The 20,705-nt window shown below is 38.0% G+C and overlaps 1 protein-coding gene across 1 annotated transcript in view; it reads left to right on the top strand.

The window, feature by feature from the left end:
* NDC1 (NDC1 transmembrane nucleoporin) overlaps nucleotides 1-20,705 on the top strand; it is a 48,360-nt gene that overhangs the window by 13,776 nt on the left and 13,879 nt on the right. Inside the window, exons 7-16 of the mRNA XM_082671831.1 lie at nucleotides 303-354; nucleotides 2,338-2,473; nucleotides 3,510-3,602; nucleotides 5,145-5,226; nucleotides 7,859-8,017; nucleotides 10,196-10,441; nucleotides 10,531-10,646; nucleotides 13,313-13,363; nucleotides 15,370-15,433; nucleotides 16,195-16,295. Of these exons, the coding sequence (XP_082527957.1) occupies nucleotides 303-354; nucleotides 2,338-2,473; nucleotides 3,510-3,602; nucleotides 5,145-5,226; nucleotides 7,859-8,017; nucleotides 10,196-10,441; nucleotides 10,531-10,646; nucleotides 13,313-13,363; nucleotides 15,370-15,433; nucleotides 16,195-16,295 (1,100 nt within the window). The remainder of the gene's footprint in view (nucleotides 1-302; nucleotides 355-2,337; nucleotides 2,474-3,509; nucleotides 3,603-5,144; nucleotides 5,227-7,858; nucleotides 8,018-10,195; nucleotides 10,442-10,530; nucleotides 10,647-13,312; nucleotides 13,364-15,369; nucleotides 15,434-16,194; nucleotides 16,296-20,705) is intronic.

The raw sequence follows: 20,705 nt of genomic DNA on the forward strand, positions 1-20,705 counted from the left end.
AATTGCTATATTCAGTTATGCACAGCTAAGGCTACAGTAACGGAAATTTGAATTGTGTTGTTGCAGGCTGGTGTTATTAAACCACAGTAACTGAAATATGTACATGTTGGATGTGTGCAAAGCAAGGACTGCCTGTATTTAGAAATTACTCTCTTTTTCTGCCCATTCCTAATCAAAGTCTAGCATTTTGACTGAGGTCTTGGTGTCTACTTGGTCATCTCATCCACCTCATGTTCCAAAGCATGATTAAGATTTGTTTCATTAACTTTTTATGATTATAGCATGGTGTTTTTTCATTTCAGGCCACATTCCCAAAGCTTGGATTAGCACTGCTATGGACCTTCAGTTAGATGAGTAAGTGATCCTGAAAAGTCTAATTTTAATGCTTTTAATTCTCTCCATCCTTTTAGATGTTTGCTACTTTCCAGATGTTTTATTTAGATTTAGCCTTTAAATTTTTTTAAAAATTGCATTCTTTTTTTTTTTTTTTTTTTTTTGCGGTACGTGGGCCTCTCAATGCTGTGGCCTCTCCCGTTGCGGAGCACAAGCTCCGGACGCGCAGGCCCAGCAGCCATGGCCCACAGGCCCAGCCGCTCTGCGGCATGTGGGATCCTCCCAGACCGGGGCACGAACCCGCGTCCCCTGCATCGGCAGGCGGACTCCCAACCACTGCGCCACCAGGGAAGCCCCTGCATTCATTTTTGAATACACTTAGTTCACATAATTTAAAATTCCAATGGTATATAAAAGGGTATATGGTGAATCTGTTGGCCTCTGTCTCTAGTCACCTAGTTCCTTTCCCCAAAAATAAGCAATGATAATTCCTTTTTTGTTAGATACAGCTTTTATATAAGTGGATTTCTTGAGTTGCATGGACATACCTCTCTTTTGTTTTTCTCCTCAATAATCATTCTTTGCTATGTTGTGGTAGATGAGCACCATACTATGGTTTTACTCTAATTTTACCTGTGAGGAAACCAGATTTGAGTCAGGTCACGTGACCAGTTGAAGGTCATAAGTAGCAATGGAGTGACAGCATTGGGGTTTATTGTTCTAGTTATTCCTTATGCACTTTGCACATAGGCAAAGCTTTAATCTTTATTTAGCGAATAAATGTAAACTTCTCTATTAGTATTTGTTCTTTTAATTATTGGTTATTCCACTGTGATACTTTTGTATGATCGTAACTATTATCACTTTTGAGGAGTGGGAATATCGACATTAATGGATGTTTGAGGTATTATGGTTTCTCCAGTGTAGATTTCAAAAAATTCCTGACTTTTAAAAGTTGCTAGGTAAAATTTAGTTTTGTCTTCTGCTTAATCAGTATATATGAAACCAAACGTGTGGGTCATTTATTATGTTAGCCCAGGTTTTATACTTGGTCAAATGGAAAGAAAAAAATAATAATGGTATTGATAGAAATTTAATATAATACTTTTTTCCTCCTTTCACCTAAAAAATGTTTTGTTTGTATGGCAGTGCCTGATATTCTGGACTTAATGTATGCCAGGCCCTCAGTGATGCTTATTTAAAAGCAGAAAAAAAACTTTATCATCCCCACCGCCACCCCAACCCCAAGGAAGGTCAAGTACTACGCTGGGCACTCCTAACATAAACTGTTTTAAATCTCATAAAAGCCCTAAGAGGTAGAATGAAGAGATTATGCCACCATATGGATGAGGAAACTGAGGGTAGGTTAGGTCAAGTGATTAACAAAATCACAACATTTACAAATAGCAGAGTCAGAGGTTCTAGTCCTGTTTTCACAATTGCTAAGTATGATTGTAGGATTATAATGACTTTGCAAATTGAGCTCTTCAAGGTTTTGGTAACATTGCCTGCATTCCCTTTATTTAGCATTCTAACAGAGTTTCTTAACTTATTTTAAAAGTAAAGTTTGTTATTTTTAGATAGTACTTTGTGTTCTTAACTACTATGAAACTGTTTATACATATACAGATAGAGCTGAAATCTGGTCCAGGAGAGGTGCTAGTCATGCTGAATGGTTTTTAAGTATCAAGCTACAAAACAACAATAATAAAATTTTACCCAGTCTCTAGGGGAGACTTCTTCCATCATAGAAAGTGACAGTGAAGATTTGGAATGCAAGAAACTAAGAGCTAGTTTAGGTCTGCTCTTCCCTTAAGGCTCCCTTGTGTACTTTATAAGAAGGTATTAGTGAAAGAACTGTACAGGGTACAAAAGGAGAGGAATCTATCACCATTATTATTTAGAAATAGGATTTGTTTGTTTCTCAGTGTAGGGCCTCATGTCTCTTAAATGCTTAGATTGTATTTTTCCTACAGGATTAAATAGTAATTTCTGCTTTCACAGGCAGTTTCATAGGCCTCTTGACACTGTGAGTGGCCTCTTGAATCTCTCATTACTTTACCATGTCTGGCTCTGTGGTGTCTTTGTCCTGATGACTTGGTACATCTCATGGATCCTCTTCAAAATCTATGCCACAGAGGTTAGTATTGAATTTTTTGTCAGTACTTTTCTGTTTTGGAGTGCAGAGGTTTATTTTTAGTAGAGCACTGATCAGCATGTTGTTGTGCCCAAAGCCATTTTGAGAAGTTGGGTTTTGGTTTTTCTTCTGAGATTTCATAAGGCATGTATCTCTTATAACCATCATTTATTTGTATTTTTTTCTGAGGAACAGTGTTAGTGTTCTTAATGTTTGAAAACTAAACTGAATGAACTGTTAGTGGTACTTACTATGTTTTATCTATAGTGTAATTCTCATCTGAAAGTTTCTATTTCTCTACTGAGCATATACTAGATCGGCCTGAATTTTAAATTAATTTTACATGCTATTGATATAGATACTGTTGATCAGTATTAAAATATTTAAATATAAGGAAGGCAATAAAATACTTGTTCTTTTTTTTTTTTTTTTTTTTTTTTTTGCTGTACGCGGACCTCTCACTGTTGTGGCCTCTCCCGTTGCGGAGCACAGGCTCAGCGGCCATGGCTCACAGGCCCTGCCGCTCCGCGGCACGTGGGATCTTCCCAGACCGGGGCACGAACCCGTGTCCCCTGCATCGGCAGGCGGACTCTCAACCACTGCGCCACCAGGGAAGCCCAAAATACTTGTTCTTTGAAGGAACTTTTAAAAATTTATATTGAAGAAATGATTTTAAATGAGTAGGAATTGCATTGTCTTCATCATCCAAATGTTTGTCTTAGAAAATGAGTGTTTCTGTTTTATTTTACCATCTCTGTAGGTTTGTACCCTCCAGTGACTTCAGAGAATTTTTTCTTAAATTTGTTTCTATTATTGGAAGTCAGAGATCTAGTAAAATTGGGAAAGTAACATGTTAGAAGGTAGTGTATTTGGGTACATGTAATTTTAATGCAATCTGTTTTTGCGAGGAACACTAAAGATGTTAGTTTGGTTGTATTGTCTCCTTTATAATAAATTTCAAATAGTGCTAATTTACTGAATGTAATTAAGTCATGAAAATAATCATTCCATAGTCTTTATATTTGATTATATTTGATAGGCTCGTCTGTTCCCTGTTCAACCACCATTTTCAGAAGAGTCAGATGAATGCCTCCCGAAAGTTTTAAACAGCAGTCCTCCCCTCATCATAAAGGTAGCGGAACTATGCATTTTGTGTCTTTACACAGTCATCTCTAACTTACCTTATGGAATAGACTTAATGTTTGCATAATTAAGTATTTCGATATATTTTTTGAGGGCCTAGAATATTCTAATACTGTAAAAAGTATTGTAAAAATCACCTACATGCTACATTAAATGCTGTTTACTTTTTCAGTTTTCATTCCAAGTGACTAAGATGCAAGTATATATTGCAACGTATGTGTATAAGCTAGACTAATTCTATATTTAGGAGAGATATAAAAATATTTCAAGCATGAAATATAATGATATACAACCATATACGTTAGCTTTTCACAAATTCTTCATGGTAGCAAAACAAAACACTGATTTTTTTTTTTTTAATCATTGGTTTAAGGTATATTTTCACTCATATAGAATTGTTGGCTGTTATGATCAAAGGAAGTACTTGATAGTGTGTACATATTCAATGAACTCTCTTAAAATTTGAATAATGATAATAATCCTAAAACAAATTTTAATCAAAAGAGTCTAAAGAAGTTGCAGTACGTTTATAAATCAACCTAAGTGAGAATAAATTGTTTTGATTTAAGTTTCATTTTGAAATTTTAAAAGTAGAACTACAATATACATGATCTTGTTAAGAGGTCATAGTTCTTAAAAAAGAATTAAAATAGAACCTAGAGTTTGGATTACACTCTAGAAAAGTTGTAAACTAATAAGAAAATGACCCACTAAGGTTCTGATTACCTTTAAATATCAATTATGACTAATTTATTAGATAAACAAAAATATCAGTTACTCATTTGGTTATTTAAAAGATCTTTATTTACTGGGCAGATGTTAGTCACTGCTAGTTGCTTAGGGTGTAATGATGAATAAGACAAAGCACAGCCTAATGGAAAAGGCAGATACACAAAATAATGAAAATTTACTGTGGTAAGTGCAGTGGGAACCACTTACTCTGCTTGGGACCAAAGCAGGAAACCTTCGCAGAAGGGATGGTATCTTGAATGATGAGTAAAGTGGTTTGCCAGGGAACAAAATGAAGATTTTGAGTAAAAAAGTACAGCATATTTTGTGTCTCTACTGTGTGCCTGGGCACTGCTTTTGGACGTGGCAGCGAGCAAAACATTGTCCCTGCCTCACAGTTTAGTGGGTGGAACCCGGTGAGACAAGTAAGCAGGCAGTTACAATAAATTATGGTAAGTACCATGGTTGAGAGCTGTGTGAGTATATGTTTTTGCCGGGGAGGCCAGGGAAGTTCCAGGAGGAAGTGGTGTTTTAAGTTTCCCACTATAAGGTGGGAAGGAACACAGAGAGTTCCGTAGTTCCTCGGTAGCTGGAGCCCACAGTGACTAGGGTAGCCTACAGAGGGTAGAGGCAAGAAGGTTCTGGAAGTCTAGAAAGGAAGGTTATGGTTCTGAAAAGTATTTCCTTCATGAAAAATTTCAACTGATTTCCCCTTAGATATGTAGTATTGAGCCCCATTCATAAATAAGATTTTATATAGAGGTTAAAAAAATTAAATAGTGTGTATTTTTTTCCCTTTCAGTATTTGGCCTTGCAGGACCTGATGTTGCTTTCTCAATATTCTCCTTCACGAAGACAAGAAGTTTTTAGCCTTAGCCAGCCAGGTATTGCTAAAAATAATAGACCTAATAGGAACTGAGTATGTGTGTGCAGAAAGTGTTCCACTTAAAGTTTGGTGAGCTCGATATACTTATTAAAATATCACACATCATTAAATATCACACATATTTAATAATACTTCCATTAAATGAAGTATTGATTTAAACATTGTACAACTGTTTGCATTGCTGTGGTTAGAAATTATATTTCCAGGAAAAGTATTTTTAAATTTTTATATTATTTCCTTCTGTCCTCTCATTCCCTTCACCTGAAGAAATTATGAGGTAGGCTGACAGTTTTAGAGCAGAAAAGTACAGTTTAAGAATCCCAGAAGTTTTAATGCTATAAGGGGTCTTAAAAATCAGATGGTTTAATCCTTATGGAGGACCTAAGTCTGAGAGAGATTAAAATGGCTTAATAAAGTTAATGTCAGAGTTGGAATAAGAAATTCTGTTATTTGACTCTTAAGTGCAGAGCTCCCCCTTCCTGCCATGCAACTTTGCCTTCCTTTTTAAAAAAAGAAGTGAAAAGAAACTATCAATAGACTTGATGGTGATAGGCCCAAGGACACTCTTGGCAACTCTGAAACACTTCTTCATTGTTACTTACCGAGCTCCTCCAGACTGCAGCTGGGCCAGTAGTGCTCTGCCTTGTTCCTAGAGGGAAAGCCTTCCAGCCCAGCACCAGTGGGGACAGAACCTGGGTAGCTTTACATCTCTGTAATAAGCTCTTCATTATTTTGCCAAACTCGCCAATTCCCACATTATAAAATAAACCTATAGTTACATGGAAATAAAATCCAGTTATATAAAAATATAGATGATTGGAGCCACTCTCCTTTTGGTAGTATGAAAAATCCAGTGCTGATGCTGTGGAAAATTAACTGTAGCAATACTTTTCTAGCAGACTGAGGTTTACTTAAGAATTCTCTATACACTAAATGTTTTCACAAGATATTCAAGTAAACCGTACCAGGGTGGCATGTTCTCTGCCAGAGAACATATTATTAAAATGTAACTGGTCATAGAAATAGAGATGAGATTTGTGGTTACCAGAGGCAAGGGGTGGGGGCGGGGGAACTAGATGAGGGCAGTCAAAAGGTACAAACTCCCAGTTATAAGATAAGTAAGTACTAAGGATGTAATGTACAACATGATAAATATAATTAACACTGCTGTATGTTATATATGAAAATTGTTAAGAGAGTAAATCCTACGGGTTCTCATCACAGGGAAAATTTTTTTTTCTATTTCTTTAATTTTGTATCTGTAAGAGTTGATGGATGTTCACTAAACTTAGTGTGATAACCATTTCATGATGTATGTAAGTCAAATCATTATGCTGTATACTTTAAGCCTAATACAGTGCTGTATGTCAATTATATCTGAAAACTGGAAGAAAAAAAATGTAACTGGACCATTACATAGTTCCTTACTGGTCCTGCGATACAGCGGTAAAAAACGTCCTGGGGGGCTTTCCTGGTGGCTCAGTGGTTAAGAACCTGCCTGCCAATGTAGGGGACACAGGTTCGAGCCCTGGTCCGGGAAGATCCCACATGCCATGGACAGCTAAGCCCGTGGACCACAACTACTGAGCTGGCACTCTAGAACCCACGAGCCACAACTACTCAAGCTGCGCACCTAGGGCCCGTGCTCTGCAGCAAGAGAAGCCACTGCAACGAGAAGCGCACGCACCTCAACGAAGAGTAGCCCCCGCTCACTGCAACTAGAGAAAGCCCATGTGCAGCAACAAAGACCCAACGCAGCCAAAAATAAATAAATAAAGAAATTTTAAAAAAAATAATTTAGGGAAAAAAATGTCCTGGGGCCTATTGATGGAGTATTTTGTTTGTTTTCAGGTTAAATGGTATTCCTCTTAAGTTGTAAATGGGAAGAAAGATTTAAGGAGGGACCTAAGTGAAGAGAGAATGATTGTTTAATGCCCAGGATGGAGAAACCAGTTTTCAGTGGACTCCTCTGCTATTCTCAACGCACAGTCGATTTTTGCATGACAGCTATTGGAGATAAAGATTTTAGAAAATCAAAAGATAATGAGAATTAAGGGAATTTTTAAGAGTGTGGATCACAGTAGTTAAATAATAAGATAGCAGATACATAAACACTCAGTATAAAGTATGATCACTGTCAAATAGTGTGTCACTTCTATAGATGTAATAGCAAATAAGGGCTCTTTTGCAAATGAAAATGTAAGGAAGCACAGTGGGTGAGCCACAGCAATTTAGAGGTCACTGGGGGCCGTGGGGTGCTTCTCATTAGACATGTTCATTGTCATAAGTCTTCAGTCTGTTCAGTACTGCTAGTGAAGTAACCTGGGTCTTTTTCACTCAAACTGTGCAACAATGTTTGGCTTTATTTTAGCAACCAATTTGAGAATGGTTTTTTTTAATGGTAAAATAGCAAATTTTTGCTTGTAGACTTTTAGGAAAATTATTTCATCCAAATATTTATTGAACTCCTGCTGTGTATTAGATGGCATGAGTGTAAATGGTAGCTTGACTGAGAAAAGTGGGCCCTGATGCGAAGTGTAATATAGCATTTCTTGTTGATTTTTCTCCTCGTTTTGAGAGGAGACCATAAGATTATCTACATTTTAAAAGCTGGTATTTGGACCTCCTAGGTGGACATCCCCACAGTTGGACAGCCATTTCAAGAGAGTGTTTGAATCTTTTAAATGATATGACTCAGAAACTTGTACTCTATCAAGAAGCTGCTGCTACAAATGGGAGAGTGATGTCTTCATCCTACCCAGTGGAACCTAAGAAATTGAATTCTCCAGGTAACTCCTAATACTACTAAGAGAGGGGAAAGCACTTACATTTTATTTCCTACGGAAGGTAACAGTAGTTAATGTAAGGATATGTATATAAGTGTGAAGTATATACTTTTAGGGAAAATTGATCCAATATATGGGATATTGTACTGAATCAAGAAAAAGGCCTGGGTACTATTGTAGATTGAAAAAATTAAGTCCAGTGTGGTGGTGGTGGTGTTAAAAAGGCTAACAAAATGTTAATCATCAAATAGAGGACTTCAGCTTACTCTAGTAGAGAGCCAGGTGAATCTTTACAGGTAATACTGGATGCTGCTGTGATTGCAGTATCCCAGAGATAAAAAGTTCCTGGGCGGTGCCCAGAGAGGAGCAACTGCACTGACTCGGTGATTTGGGGATGGGGGCATCACATTCATTGTTTTAAGATAGCTTGATATAATGTTTGAAAGATGAAAGCTGAGAGGAAAAAGTACAGGTGGAGGAACCTATGCTATTTCACAAAACACCTTAAGTAGACAATACCTAGGAAGGTAAGACTGATAAAAAGACTTAATGTTCCAGTGCCTTTTGGAGCCAGGCATTTAATGAAAATGGGCAGAACTGGCTGGGTGAGGACTGTGGTAAACTTGAGAGCACAGTCTTCATCTGAAATGGGAAGCTGCGGGTTAGCTTCAGTCCATTGTTCCCATATGGAAATTTGGACCCAGTATCTGAACTTCTGGGCTTTTTTTTTCTTTTAAAGAGAAGCCTGAAGAAGTTTTAGGGAAAATCTACCACTTTTAAACATTGGCACCTAATCTTGATATTTAAAAAAATCACTATATGGGCCAAAGCAAACACATCTCTGTCTTTGACTTCATTACTCTGCTGGGGTCATAGACCAAAAACAAAGAGATTACAAAAGAAAAGTGATTTAGATAAGTTCATGAATGTCAGATTTTAGAAGATTCTAGAGTGTTTCAGATGTTCTTAGCATTCAGATTAGCATTTATTTATTCAGCAAGCATTTATTGAATGCCTACCATGTACCAAGCACTGTGCTAGAAGCCAAAGAGTTGAAGATGAAAAAACATTCTTGGAACTGACCTTTTCGTGGGAGGCACACGAATAATGACAAGACAATGTAACTGCTAAAAGGAAGTCTGTCAAAAAGGAGTCTGAATGGGTAGGATGATGTTTGATAATGAAAGGAGGAGTTTAAATTTTATCCTTTAGATGTGGCACTGTTAGAGAATTTTGAGTAGCTATAGTTACATCAAATTAGCATGTTAGAAAGATCATTGTAATTCTGAGTTGGGGGAGATCCTGGGCCAGACCAAATATGGATTATTCATTATTTTAAATTGTTGTCATATCCCATTACTCAGTCAAAATTTGCCTCTAATTTTGAGGAATAACCGCAAAACTTAAAAACCCCAATCTTAATTTGTAAATCGATTCTCCAAATATTTGTTATTGCCATTAACCCTTAAAGAGTCATGTCATGAAAATTTGGTACTTTAAATGTTTGATGTCTTATGCCAGTTTTATTAAAAAGATAGAATACTAGTGTAATTTATTTGTCTTTGTGCCTTGTACTGGAGTGGCAGAAAGATGTTCTTCTATTTTTGTACAAGAGACTCTATAAATTGGTACAGTTATGAGATAACTTTTGAAGAAGCTGTTTACAGATCAGATTTGTAGGCAAATGAGTCTCTGGTGTGACTTCTGTTAACTTGAAAGAACTCTGGGGAAAATGGGATAAGATTAGCACTCTCTCTGTACATTTTCACACTGTAGATTTGATTCAGCCAAGTAATAGTTACAGTAAGATCATGCAGTAACCCTGGGCATATTCTAATGCAATAAGGTTGTTGCCATTTGAAAAAAAAGTATAAGTTGATAGGTTCACTCAAAGCAGCTTAGAGTTAGAAAAATTGACCTTGAAGATGAAGATACCTGTTTAGAGAAAAAAAACGTGGGCTGTACCACCCTGACAGAAAAAGATGTATAAAGCTCCTTGAGTGGTCACCAAGTTGCAGTAGTAAAATATGGATGTTGAGAATGTAAACCTAAATGGAAACAATCTACAGAGCCTTGGTTAAATGAGTTAAACAAAGAATTGAGATGTGTAAAATTTGAGAACCTCCACAGTGGCCTGCTTTGATCAGGTTGCCTCTTCAGCACTGGATCTGTTCTTTACAGAAGAAACTACTTTTCAAACCCCCAAGTCTAGCCAGATGCCTCGGCCTTCAGTGCCATCATTAATTAAGACATCGCTGTTCTCCTCAAAATTGTCTACACCTGATGTTGCAAGTCCCTTGGCGACCCCATTTGGCTCTAGTGTAGTGAATCGGATGACTGGGATTTTTGATGTAAACACGTGCTATGCGTCACCTCAAAGTCCTCAGCTTACAAGAAGAGGGCCAAGATTATGGACTTCGGCTTCTGGTGAGGACTATTTATTTTCTAAAATTTGAAATGTCATAGTTACAGAGAATCAGGCTAAGTTTTCACCTTCTTGGGTTTTTTTTTTGTAGGTCAGCAAATGACTGAATATTCTAATCCTTCTCCATCTACCTCTGTTAGTGCTGAGGGTAAGACAGTGAGACAGCCCAATATGATTTATTCATGGATTCAGAATAAACGTGAACAGGTAGGATGATACGGGTATGGGATTTATAGTTACATGTAACATTGAGAGAATCAAGGATCTCACTTAAGTAAGCCATTAGGAATAAATAGGACTTTGGGGATGCTTAATGTGTTAAGTTGACCCATATAAAATTGCCAGTATTTGACTGGTTTTGAGTTATAGAAATTGCAATTTCATTTGGCTTAACCTAATACAGTGCCTTTGATCTGTGAATTCTTTCATTTAAGAGATATTTATTGAGCTCTTCATCTATATAGGGTGTGGTTTTAGGTATTGGGGAAACAGCAAACAAAAGTCCCTGACCATATGTTTACATTCTAGTGAGGGGAAAGAGGTGAGCAAGCAAGTGTATTACATTTCTTTGAATATAAAAAATGCAGTTTATGCTTGAATAACTCGGGTTTGAACTGTGTGTCCACTTATATGTGGATTTTTTTTCAGTAGTAAATACTACAATACTACTCGATTGCAGTTGGTTGAATCCACTGACGTGGAAAACTGTGGATACAGAGAACGGATTGTAAGTTATAGGTGGATTTTCAACTACAAGAGGGTCAGTGTCCCTAACAACCGAGTTTTTCCAAGGGTCAACTGTACTATTAATTGTAAGACTTACTTTACGTACCACTAAGAAAAAAAAGTTGCCAGTTAAACCGTGACATGCTATTGACTATAAGATGGCATCCTGATATGTCATGTGCAAAATATGAAAAATATATGTCTTAAGAGGGAAGAAATTTGATGTCTTACGTGCTATGTAGGAAAATAGAGCAGGTAAAGGAGACCAGTACCTAGGGGAAGAGAGTACTATTTTATATGGTGTGATCAGGGGACATTTCATTGATAGGGTGACTCTTGATCAGAGGCCTGAAGGGAGGGCAGGGAACAGCAAAATGCAAAGGCCCTCAGGTGGGAGTAGGATTGGCTTGCATGAGGAACGGTATGGACACTAGTGTGTCCAGAGCAGAGTGAGGGGAGAGTGGTAGGTGGGTGGTGAGATAAGACATGTAGCAGGCACCCAGAGCTCGTCAGGCCCATTAGCCGTTGTAAAGACTGACATTTTCTCTGAATGTGATGGATAGCCACTGCATGGTTTTACCCACAAGAATGACATGATGTAACTTTACATTTTGAAAAACGCTGCTATGTTGAGACTAGATCCTCAGAGGGCAGGAGTGGAAGCAGAGGAACAGTAGTAAAGCTGTTAAAGTAATCTAGGGGGAGATGATGGTCTCTGTGACCAGAGTGGTTGTGGTGGAGACTAAAATGTGATCAAGGTCTGGATATATTTTGAAGGTAGATGTAATAGGACTTGCTTATGGTTTGGTTGTGGTGTGAAAGAGTCAGTGTTGATACTAAAGTTTTTGGCCTGAGGATCTGAAATAATGTAGTTGCAGTTTATTGAGTTGCAATTTACTGATGATTCTGGAAGAAGAGATTTGATAGGGGTAAGGTAGGGAAATCATGAGTTTGATTTTAGACATGTCAATTTTGAGATACTTACTAGACAACCAAGTGAAAATACTGAATAAGATATGAGACATACATCTGGAGTCTAGGGGAAAGTCCAGGTTAGAAATGAAATTTTGGAAGTCATCAGAATATAAAAGCCATGAGACTCCGTGAAAATTCTTGGGGAATATAGATATAGAAGAAGAGAGATGCAAGAACCGGGACCCTCTAATGACGAGGTCTGGGAGATGAGAAGGAATAGCAAAGGAGCACCTTTGAGATGAGAAAGAACCAAGAAGTGTTTCAGACAGAAGTGAGTGTCAGAGATGATGCTGATAGGTAGCATGAGACTCAAACTAAGAATGAACTGTTGCGCTAGAAATGTGGAGGTCATTGAGTACTTGACAAGAGCTACTGGGTGGAGTAGAGGGGATGAACACCTGATTGGCGTGGGTTCAGGAGAGACTGGGAGAGGAATTGGAAACCACAAGAAAAGCTAGATCTTTCAAGGAGTTTTGCTATAAGGGGAACAGAGAAATGGGGTAGTAGCTGGGAGGAGTTGAGGGGTCAAAGAAGGGTTTTATTTTTTAGGATGGGAGAAATAATACCATGTTCATTGATAGAATGATCAATTAATAGAGAGGGCAGAACTGAAGGCATTTTACAAAACTTCAGGATCCCATATGGCTCTATATGCCATAAGTACTGCTATGTCATGAATTTACTTTCAAGTCAGTTGGGGTATATAGCTTTTAGCTTAATATTAAGAAAATTGTTTTCCCTGTAAATATCAACTAGTAGAAAACCACTTCATGTCTTAAGATCTTTTTTTTTTTTGGTAGGGGAAACATGCTCTTTTTTGGTATTAAGAGGTAACGGGTAAGACAGTTGTAGAGAATTGAGAAAGAATATGGTCTTAGAAAATATCACCAGAACCACTTAGAGTTCCTTTTTTATTATGACAGGGCTTAAATTTGAGGGCTAGACATGTGTACATGGGAATGCAGTTTAGGTTAGATGGCCTATCTTGGTTATCCAGTTTATAGTACAGAGGTATTTATTTACGTAGTTTACCTTAAATACTGTTCTTTCTTTGTAAGATGTGAAGTGTTTCATTTAAGTTAGTGTCAGGAAGAACCTGGAAATGTGTAATATTATATTTGAGTAGAATTGCAAAATGTGCATGTGTTAATTCTTCCCTTTTTCCAACTCAGATTAAGAATTTCTTATCAAAACGGGTGCTGATAATGTATTTTTTCAGTAAGGTAAGAATATGTAGTTATAGCATTGGGAATGGGGGGGGGGGAGGAAACAAAATAAGAATGAAGTAGCAGGTAGGATTTGACTTCTAAATATTTAGCTTGATCCTAGCAAGCCAAACAGCTCTGCATCATGCTTCACTAAACCTCCCTTTTAACAGTGGCTGCCCTAGACACACATCTCACCTTAGTGGCTTCCTGAGGCTTGGCTCTAGTTGGCCTTCTCAGTTTCCTGGCTGCAGGCAGCTTTGTGCTGATGTGTAGCCCCTTGCTGCAAAATGAGTAGATCCATGGTGATGCTTCATGGCTCATTGTCCTGCTAACATCTTTATGGCCAATTTGGTGTTCAGAAGAGAGATGACTGGGTTAGATTGCAGATGTTAAACTTGGGTTGGATAAAAGTTGTAATTCAGACCACAAACTAAATGACTTTTCAACTTGTCTGTCAGCTGCCCCAGCTGCTGTAGGGGAGTAAATCTCAATGGTAGAAGCTAAAAATTCATTCCTGTTTTCACTGCTACAGCTGTTGTGTGTCAGTTAATCCTTTGATGAGGAAAACCTTGCCCATTTGTAGGGGAAAGAATTTTTGTTTCAATTTTTTTTTTTTTCCCCCCCCGTACGCGGGCCTCTCATTGTTGTGGCCTCTCCCGTTGCGGAGCACAGGCTCCGGACAGGACACGCAGGCTCAGCAGCCATGGCTCATGGGCCCAGCCGCTCCGCGGCATGTGGGATCTTCCCGGACCGGGGCACGAACCCATGTCCCCTGCATCGGCAGGCGGACTCTCAACCACTGCTCCACCAGGGAAGCCCTGTTTTAATTATTTTAATCTAGCTTCTCTCTTTTTCCAGATACTGTAGTATTAACTAATAGTGCACTCAGTTAATGCCTTCAAGTGAAACTCTGCATTGGCGTACATTCCTCATTTTTATTCTTTGGGAGTCATACTCTGGTGGGGAGAGAGAACTCAGTAACTCTGATAGAATATAGGTACACATAGCAAAGAATCCTTTCAAGTTCTTGAAACTGTTTTTTCACTGTGGTGGCAGGGAGGATCCACCCAACTAGCAATAAGGCTATCCATTAGAGCCCTGGTTAAACTATCAGACCCCGGAGGAAGGTGTCTCGTCTTCCACCAAGAGGAAGAGGAGTTGTCTGAAGTTTTACTTCAGAGCTTTGCTTCAGAAGGATGGGAAGAAAACTTACCCTTTTGTCTTCTGTATGCCGTGCTCTTTTCACTTCAGTTCCCTCATTTAATCTAACAGCATTCCTGTGAGTTGTCTTTTTGTCCTCATTTTACAGATAAGGAAACCTGAGGCTCAGAGGGGTCAAGTAGCTAGCCTAAGGGCACATAGCCAGTAAGTGGCAGAGCAGAGGCTGAACAAGATAAGATCTCCTTTTTCCTTGGAAGTGAAGGGCTGCTTTTGATTCTAATTTTGCAAGTGGATCTATTGTATGATAAGGAGTTGTAGACACTGCTACTTAATGTTGGGACGTGTAACATGCTGTTGTACTTAGTAGGCTTCATTGGGTGTATTATGAAATCCACCATTTACACGGGCCAATTATTGCTCCGCACCACAATACCTTGCTGTATTAAAGAAGGTTGGGTGGTTTTTCTTTGCAGTGGAATTGAGGGCAGACGATTTAAGAGAGGTAATATGTATTTAGGCAATTCTTTTGTTTAAAAAAAAAGAGCATTCTTAACGCTTCTCTTAAGTGATCTCTATGCTAATCCCCTGAGGTGGGTTGAGTTGAATATATTTATTATTTATTCAACTCTTATTGTAAATGAGAAACTGAGGCCCATCGAGATTTAGAGACTTGGCAAGGGTCACACAATGAGTTGGTAGCAGAATGCTTTATTGCAGTTAAATCATACTGTGTAACAATTTCAGGTTTTAAAATTCTTCAGAGGCAGCTGTGAAATATTTATTGTTATAGTCTACGTAATTGATTAGATGAAATTATCATTTCAGGGGAACTTACTTAAATGTCTTTATTGTATTTGTAGCACCCAGAGGCCTCCATTCAGGCTGTTTTTTCAGATGCCCAAATGCATATTTGGGCATTAGAAGGTAAGCAATCTCAGTGAACTACAACTATGATTTCTTTATTAGTTAAATATTGAAGTATAATCCGTGAAAGATCAGTTCTGGACTTCGATCTCAATCTTTGAATATTCAGATACATTGTTATTTCTCTGTTTTATATAGATCATTTTTCTTAGATATTTAGGTGTATTTTAATTTAGGCAGAAATTTTCCTTGTATATAAGTGGATAAACTGAGCCTGGGGTTCTTGCCTCTCTTTCTCTATTTCAAAAAAACTGCAATTAATAGATTGTTTTTTAACCGTCAACTTACGTTGACATAGCATGTTTAACCATATTTAGCTTAGGTTAAATATGAAAATCTAGTTCCTGAAGAACTATTTCTTTTCATCTTACAGATACTGCCTTCTCAATGCTTAAATGATACTTCCTCAGAGGGGCCTTTCCTGACCACCCTATGAAAAGTATCCTCACAGCTGTCACCCTTAGCATGCTTTGTTTTCTTAGCACTTATCACTATCAAACACAATATTATTTTAAAAAATTCTTTTTCCTACTAGAACGTAAGGCAGAGACTGTCATCTTATTCAAGACTGTTGCAGTTGAGCACTTTTTCCATGCCTTTTCCAGTCTTTTGCCTATTTTTCTATTGTATTACTCCCTCTTTTTTTATTTAGAAGTTTTTTTATGCATTCAGAATATTAATCCTTTCCCAAATAGACGTATTGCAAGTAGATTTGCCTAATTTTGATTCGCTTTTAACTTTTTTCTTCTTTTCCACTTGAGGTCTGTCTCACTTAGTAGCAGCATCATTTACAGAAGATAGATTTGGAGTTGTCCAGACTACACTACCAGCTATTCTTAATACTTTGTTGACGCTACAAGAGGTAGGCAATATGTGGGTTGGGTGGAGTAGAGGTCCTGTCCCCTCCCCCTGCCCAGCTTTTTCACTTTGTTTCTTACATATCACATTAAGCAACAAACATATGTTGGAAGTCAAAATAATGGTACTATTCTCACCCTCAGGCACTTACAATCTAAGAGAAACTAGGAAGATAAACTTTTAATTCATTTATAAGTAATAATTGTATTGTAACAAAGAAATAAAGTATACTAAACCTGTAGGATATACCTCTGATATTAATCAGATTATTTAGGATATTGGAATTCTGTTCAGTGCTATAAGATTGCATCCTTACATAATTTGTAGCCACTGAAAGTGACATGAGGTTAAGTTACCCTGCAGATAAGAAGTTGCCTATTGGCCAGAGGCTTAAGAAGATAGAGCTGGGGCCAGCAGATTCCTGTTTTCAGGCTGGGTGCATAGTTTTAAACTACCAGGTCTTTTTAGTCCTAGACTTAAAGGAAGAAAAATAAAACGTATGCTTCTTGTTTTCCATTAGGCTGCCTTTCCTAACTTCATGTTGGGTGATATGTTTTACACTGCCTTATAATATTAGTTGTATGTCAGATGAGGAATATAAACACTGAGGGCTAGGAGCATTTAGAGGTAGGGGCTTGTGTGTTGTATAGGTTTTCTGGAGGAGTGTTACTGAACTAGGCTTAAAGGATAATAAACTGGTGCATCTTTGGGTCTTGGGAAACAATTTAAGATACGAAGAGAAAACAGGCTTTACTGTTCCTTTCTTCAAATCTCAATTCATTTTACCTCTTAGAAAGTCTTACCCATCAAAACCAGTGATTTTTTTTTTTTTCTTCACTCTGAGTCCTCTTTGTGCCCACTTTCTCATGTATGTTATTTGAGACATGTTTATACACATGGGTAGTTTTATTATTTGGGTTCTTTTCCCAGCTGCCTTTCTCTAAAGAAAGAATTTCCTACTATTTCTCCACGACTTCTAATATTTGGCTTGTCTAACCACACAATAGGGTAACCATGATTTGGGCACCTCTTTGGTACATAGCATAGTTTTTTTTTAATCACTCTTGCTATGTAGTTTAAAATAAAACTACAGTAGAATGTTCCATAGTCTACAGAGTGATTTCTTATCATTATTTATTTTGAACCTCAGATCTATCTTGTGAAGTGAGATGGAGGTGTTTTGGCCCTGTTTTGCACATGAGAGGGGCTCGGTAGTGCAGGGACTTACCTCAGGTCTCACACACACGTCTTGTTAGTGGCAGAGCTGGGACTTGAATGTGAGCTGATTGCAGGGCATTAGCAGTGTAGTAGACCCCAGGGAAAGCTGCAGATCCACATCCTGTATTCTCTCTGAACTTGTCTATTATCTTCTCCTGGGCTTTTATTTTTACATAAGGTTCTCTTTAGAGAGAATGGCTCTACCCTTAGAACCATGGCTTTCAAACCTTTTAGACCATGATCTAGTACATTTACATTAGACTCAGAATATAGAGGTGTGTGGGTGTAACAAGAAACAAAAGATTCTTAGAAGAGTGCTTACCTTTTATTATGTGCTCTGCATTCTAATGCTTTCCATTCTGTTTCATTAAAAAAAAAATGGTGGTTGAAACGGAATTGATTTCACAAGGATCACACTGCCCTCAAGGTATTCTGCACCAAAGTTACTTTCTTTTCACCTCCCCACCATCAGAATTCCTAATTCTTCATAGTTGGCTATGGGTAGGTATGACAAGGAAAGCAATTTGTTTATTTGGTTATAGTCATTCCTACCTTTGATTGATTGGGAAGATAAGAATTATAGATTTGTCGAAGGGTCAGGCCCTATTTACTTTGAAACAGAGGAGTTGAATGGAGGATACTGTTGAGGGGCAGAGTAGCAAGAGGCAGAGGCATGTTTTTGAGAGTTGAGAAGAGGTAAATGGAACAAAGAACAGGACCAGTGATTTGATACTTTGCTTCTGAGTATAAAAACCCTTCCTAGTGTGAGGCTTCTGGCATCTGTTCTCCCCTAGGCCACATCACAGTCGGCCTTTTGGTCATGCTCTGCAGGCATCAGATTTTGCAAACTGCCTTGCAGTCTTTCCCACCCCATATCCTGAGGTTGACTGTAGTGAGTAATTCAGTGTCCACGTGGATATTTGTCCCACACCTTGACCTCCTCACCAGTCTTTTACATACCCATCAGTGTCAGCCTTTGACCATCATCCAGGCCTCATCATCCCCTGAATTCTCCACCTCCAAAGCTTAAAATTCCAGGATTCTACCCTCTAAGTCAGAGTCCTTAAATGTTTTTGTGCCAAAGGTCCCTTTAACAGTCTGATGAAGCCCATGGACTTTTTCTCAGAATAATGTTCTTAAATACATAAAATAAAGTCCTTAGGATTAAAAAGGAAATCAATTATATTAGAATACAATTATGAAAGTATTAAATCTATGATACAGTAATGTGTGCTTTTTAATTAATGCATTAAATAACAAGATCTATCAGTGAGTCTACTAACCCATCACTTTGAAGTAGTGATATGATGAATGGTATTTCAGATAATTGCAATAGTAATGTGATATGAAGATATTGATGATATCTGTGGTGGCAAAGTCACAGGAATTGCTAATGCTATTGTGATTTACTGTTTCATAATTGAAAGAAATGCTAATTTTTAATTAGAGCTTAGTAAAGATAAGCATGTAATTTTTATCCCAGAGTTCTTGCGCCCTGAATCCTATCCATAGATCTGTGGGCCCATGTAAGAGGCCCCCCAAGCACAGCCTCTTATGCCCTTGCTTCTTCTGTACACTTTGTCTTTGTCAATATTTTCACTTCCTTTGTTTTTCGGCTCCCTCCTAGCTACACATATGTCTTTCCCTATCCAGCTTAGACCTTATAGTCTGTCACTTCAACCATTTTGTTACCAATTTTTTTTTTTAACATCTTTATTAGAGTATAATTGCTTTACAATGGTGTGTCAGTTTCTGCTTTATAACAAAGTGAATCAGCTATACATATACATATGTCCCCATATCTCTTCCCTCTTGCATCTCCCTCCACCCCACCCTCCCTATCCCACCCCTCTAGGGGGTCACAAAGCACCAAGCTGACCTCCCTGTGCTATACAGCTGCTTCCCACTAGCTATCTATTTTCCATTTGGTAGTGTATATATGTCCATGCCACTCTCTCACTTTGTCCCAGCTTACCCTTCCCCTCCCCATAACCTCAAATCCATTCTCTAGTAGGTCTGTGTCTTTATTCCCATCTTGCCCCTAGGTTCTTCATGACCTTTTTTTTTTTTTTTTTTTAGATTCCATATATATGTGTTAGTATACGGTATTTGTTTTTCTCCTTCTGACTTACTTCACTCTGTATGACAGTCTCTAGGTCCATCCACCTCACTACAAATAACTCAGTTTCATTCCTTTATATGGCTGAGTAATATTCCATTATATGTATATGCCACATCTTCTTTATCCATTCATCTGTTGATGGACACTTAGGTTGCTTCCATGTCTTGGCTATTGTAAATAGAGCTGCAGTGAACATTTTGGTACATGACTCTTTTTGAATTATGGTTTTCTCAGGGTATATGCCCCGTAGTGGGATTGCTGGGTCGTATGGTAGTTCTATTTTTAGTTTTTTTAAGGAACCTCCATACTGTTCTCCATAGTGGCTGTATCAGTTTACATTCCCACCAACAGTGCAAGAGGGATCCCTTTTCTCCCCACCCTCTCCAGCATTTATTGTTTGTAGATTTTTTGATGATGGCCATTCTGACTGGTGTGAGATGATATCTCATTGTAGTTTTGATTTGCATTTCTCTAATGATTAATGATGTTGAGCATTCTTTCATGTGTTTGTTGGCAATCTGTATATCTTCTTTGGAGAAATGTCTATTTAGGTCTTCTGCCCATTTTTGGCTTGGTTTGTTTGTTTTTTTGATATTGAGCTGCATGAGTTGCTTGTATGTTTTGGAGATTAATCCTTTGTCAGTTGCTTCATTTGCAAATATTTTCTCCCATTCTGAGGGTTGTCTTTTCGTCTTGTTTATGGTTTCCTTTGCTGTGCAAAAGCTTCCAAGTTTCATTAGGTCCTTGTTACCTGTTCTTCAACTCCTTGTTGCCATGTCCTTCAGTTGCACCCATGTGGCAAAACTCTAAGGGATCAATCCCATATCAACCACCCACCCTTTCTCTTGCCCATCCCTCCTGCTTCAGCCTCACTTCAGCCCTTGGCATTTCTGACCTGAATTATTACTATGGCCTTTTGCTCCTCTTATTAACAGGGATCCTTCATTCTGACTTTAGTCACTATCCTGTTCTTCCTATAAGCCCTCTACTCTAATAACCACGATGGACTATTCCATTTCCCCCCCCAATATATTTTATTTTCTTAACCAGACTCTAACTCTGTATATGATGCTT

This window comes from Grampus griseus (genome assembly GCF_964374135.1).
Source record: "Grampus griseus genome assembly, chromosome: 1".
Lineage (NCBI taxonomy): Eukaryota > Metazoa > Chordata > Mammalia > Artiodactyla > Delphinidae > Grampus > Grampus griseus.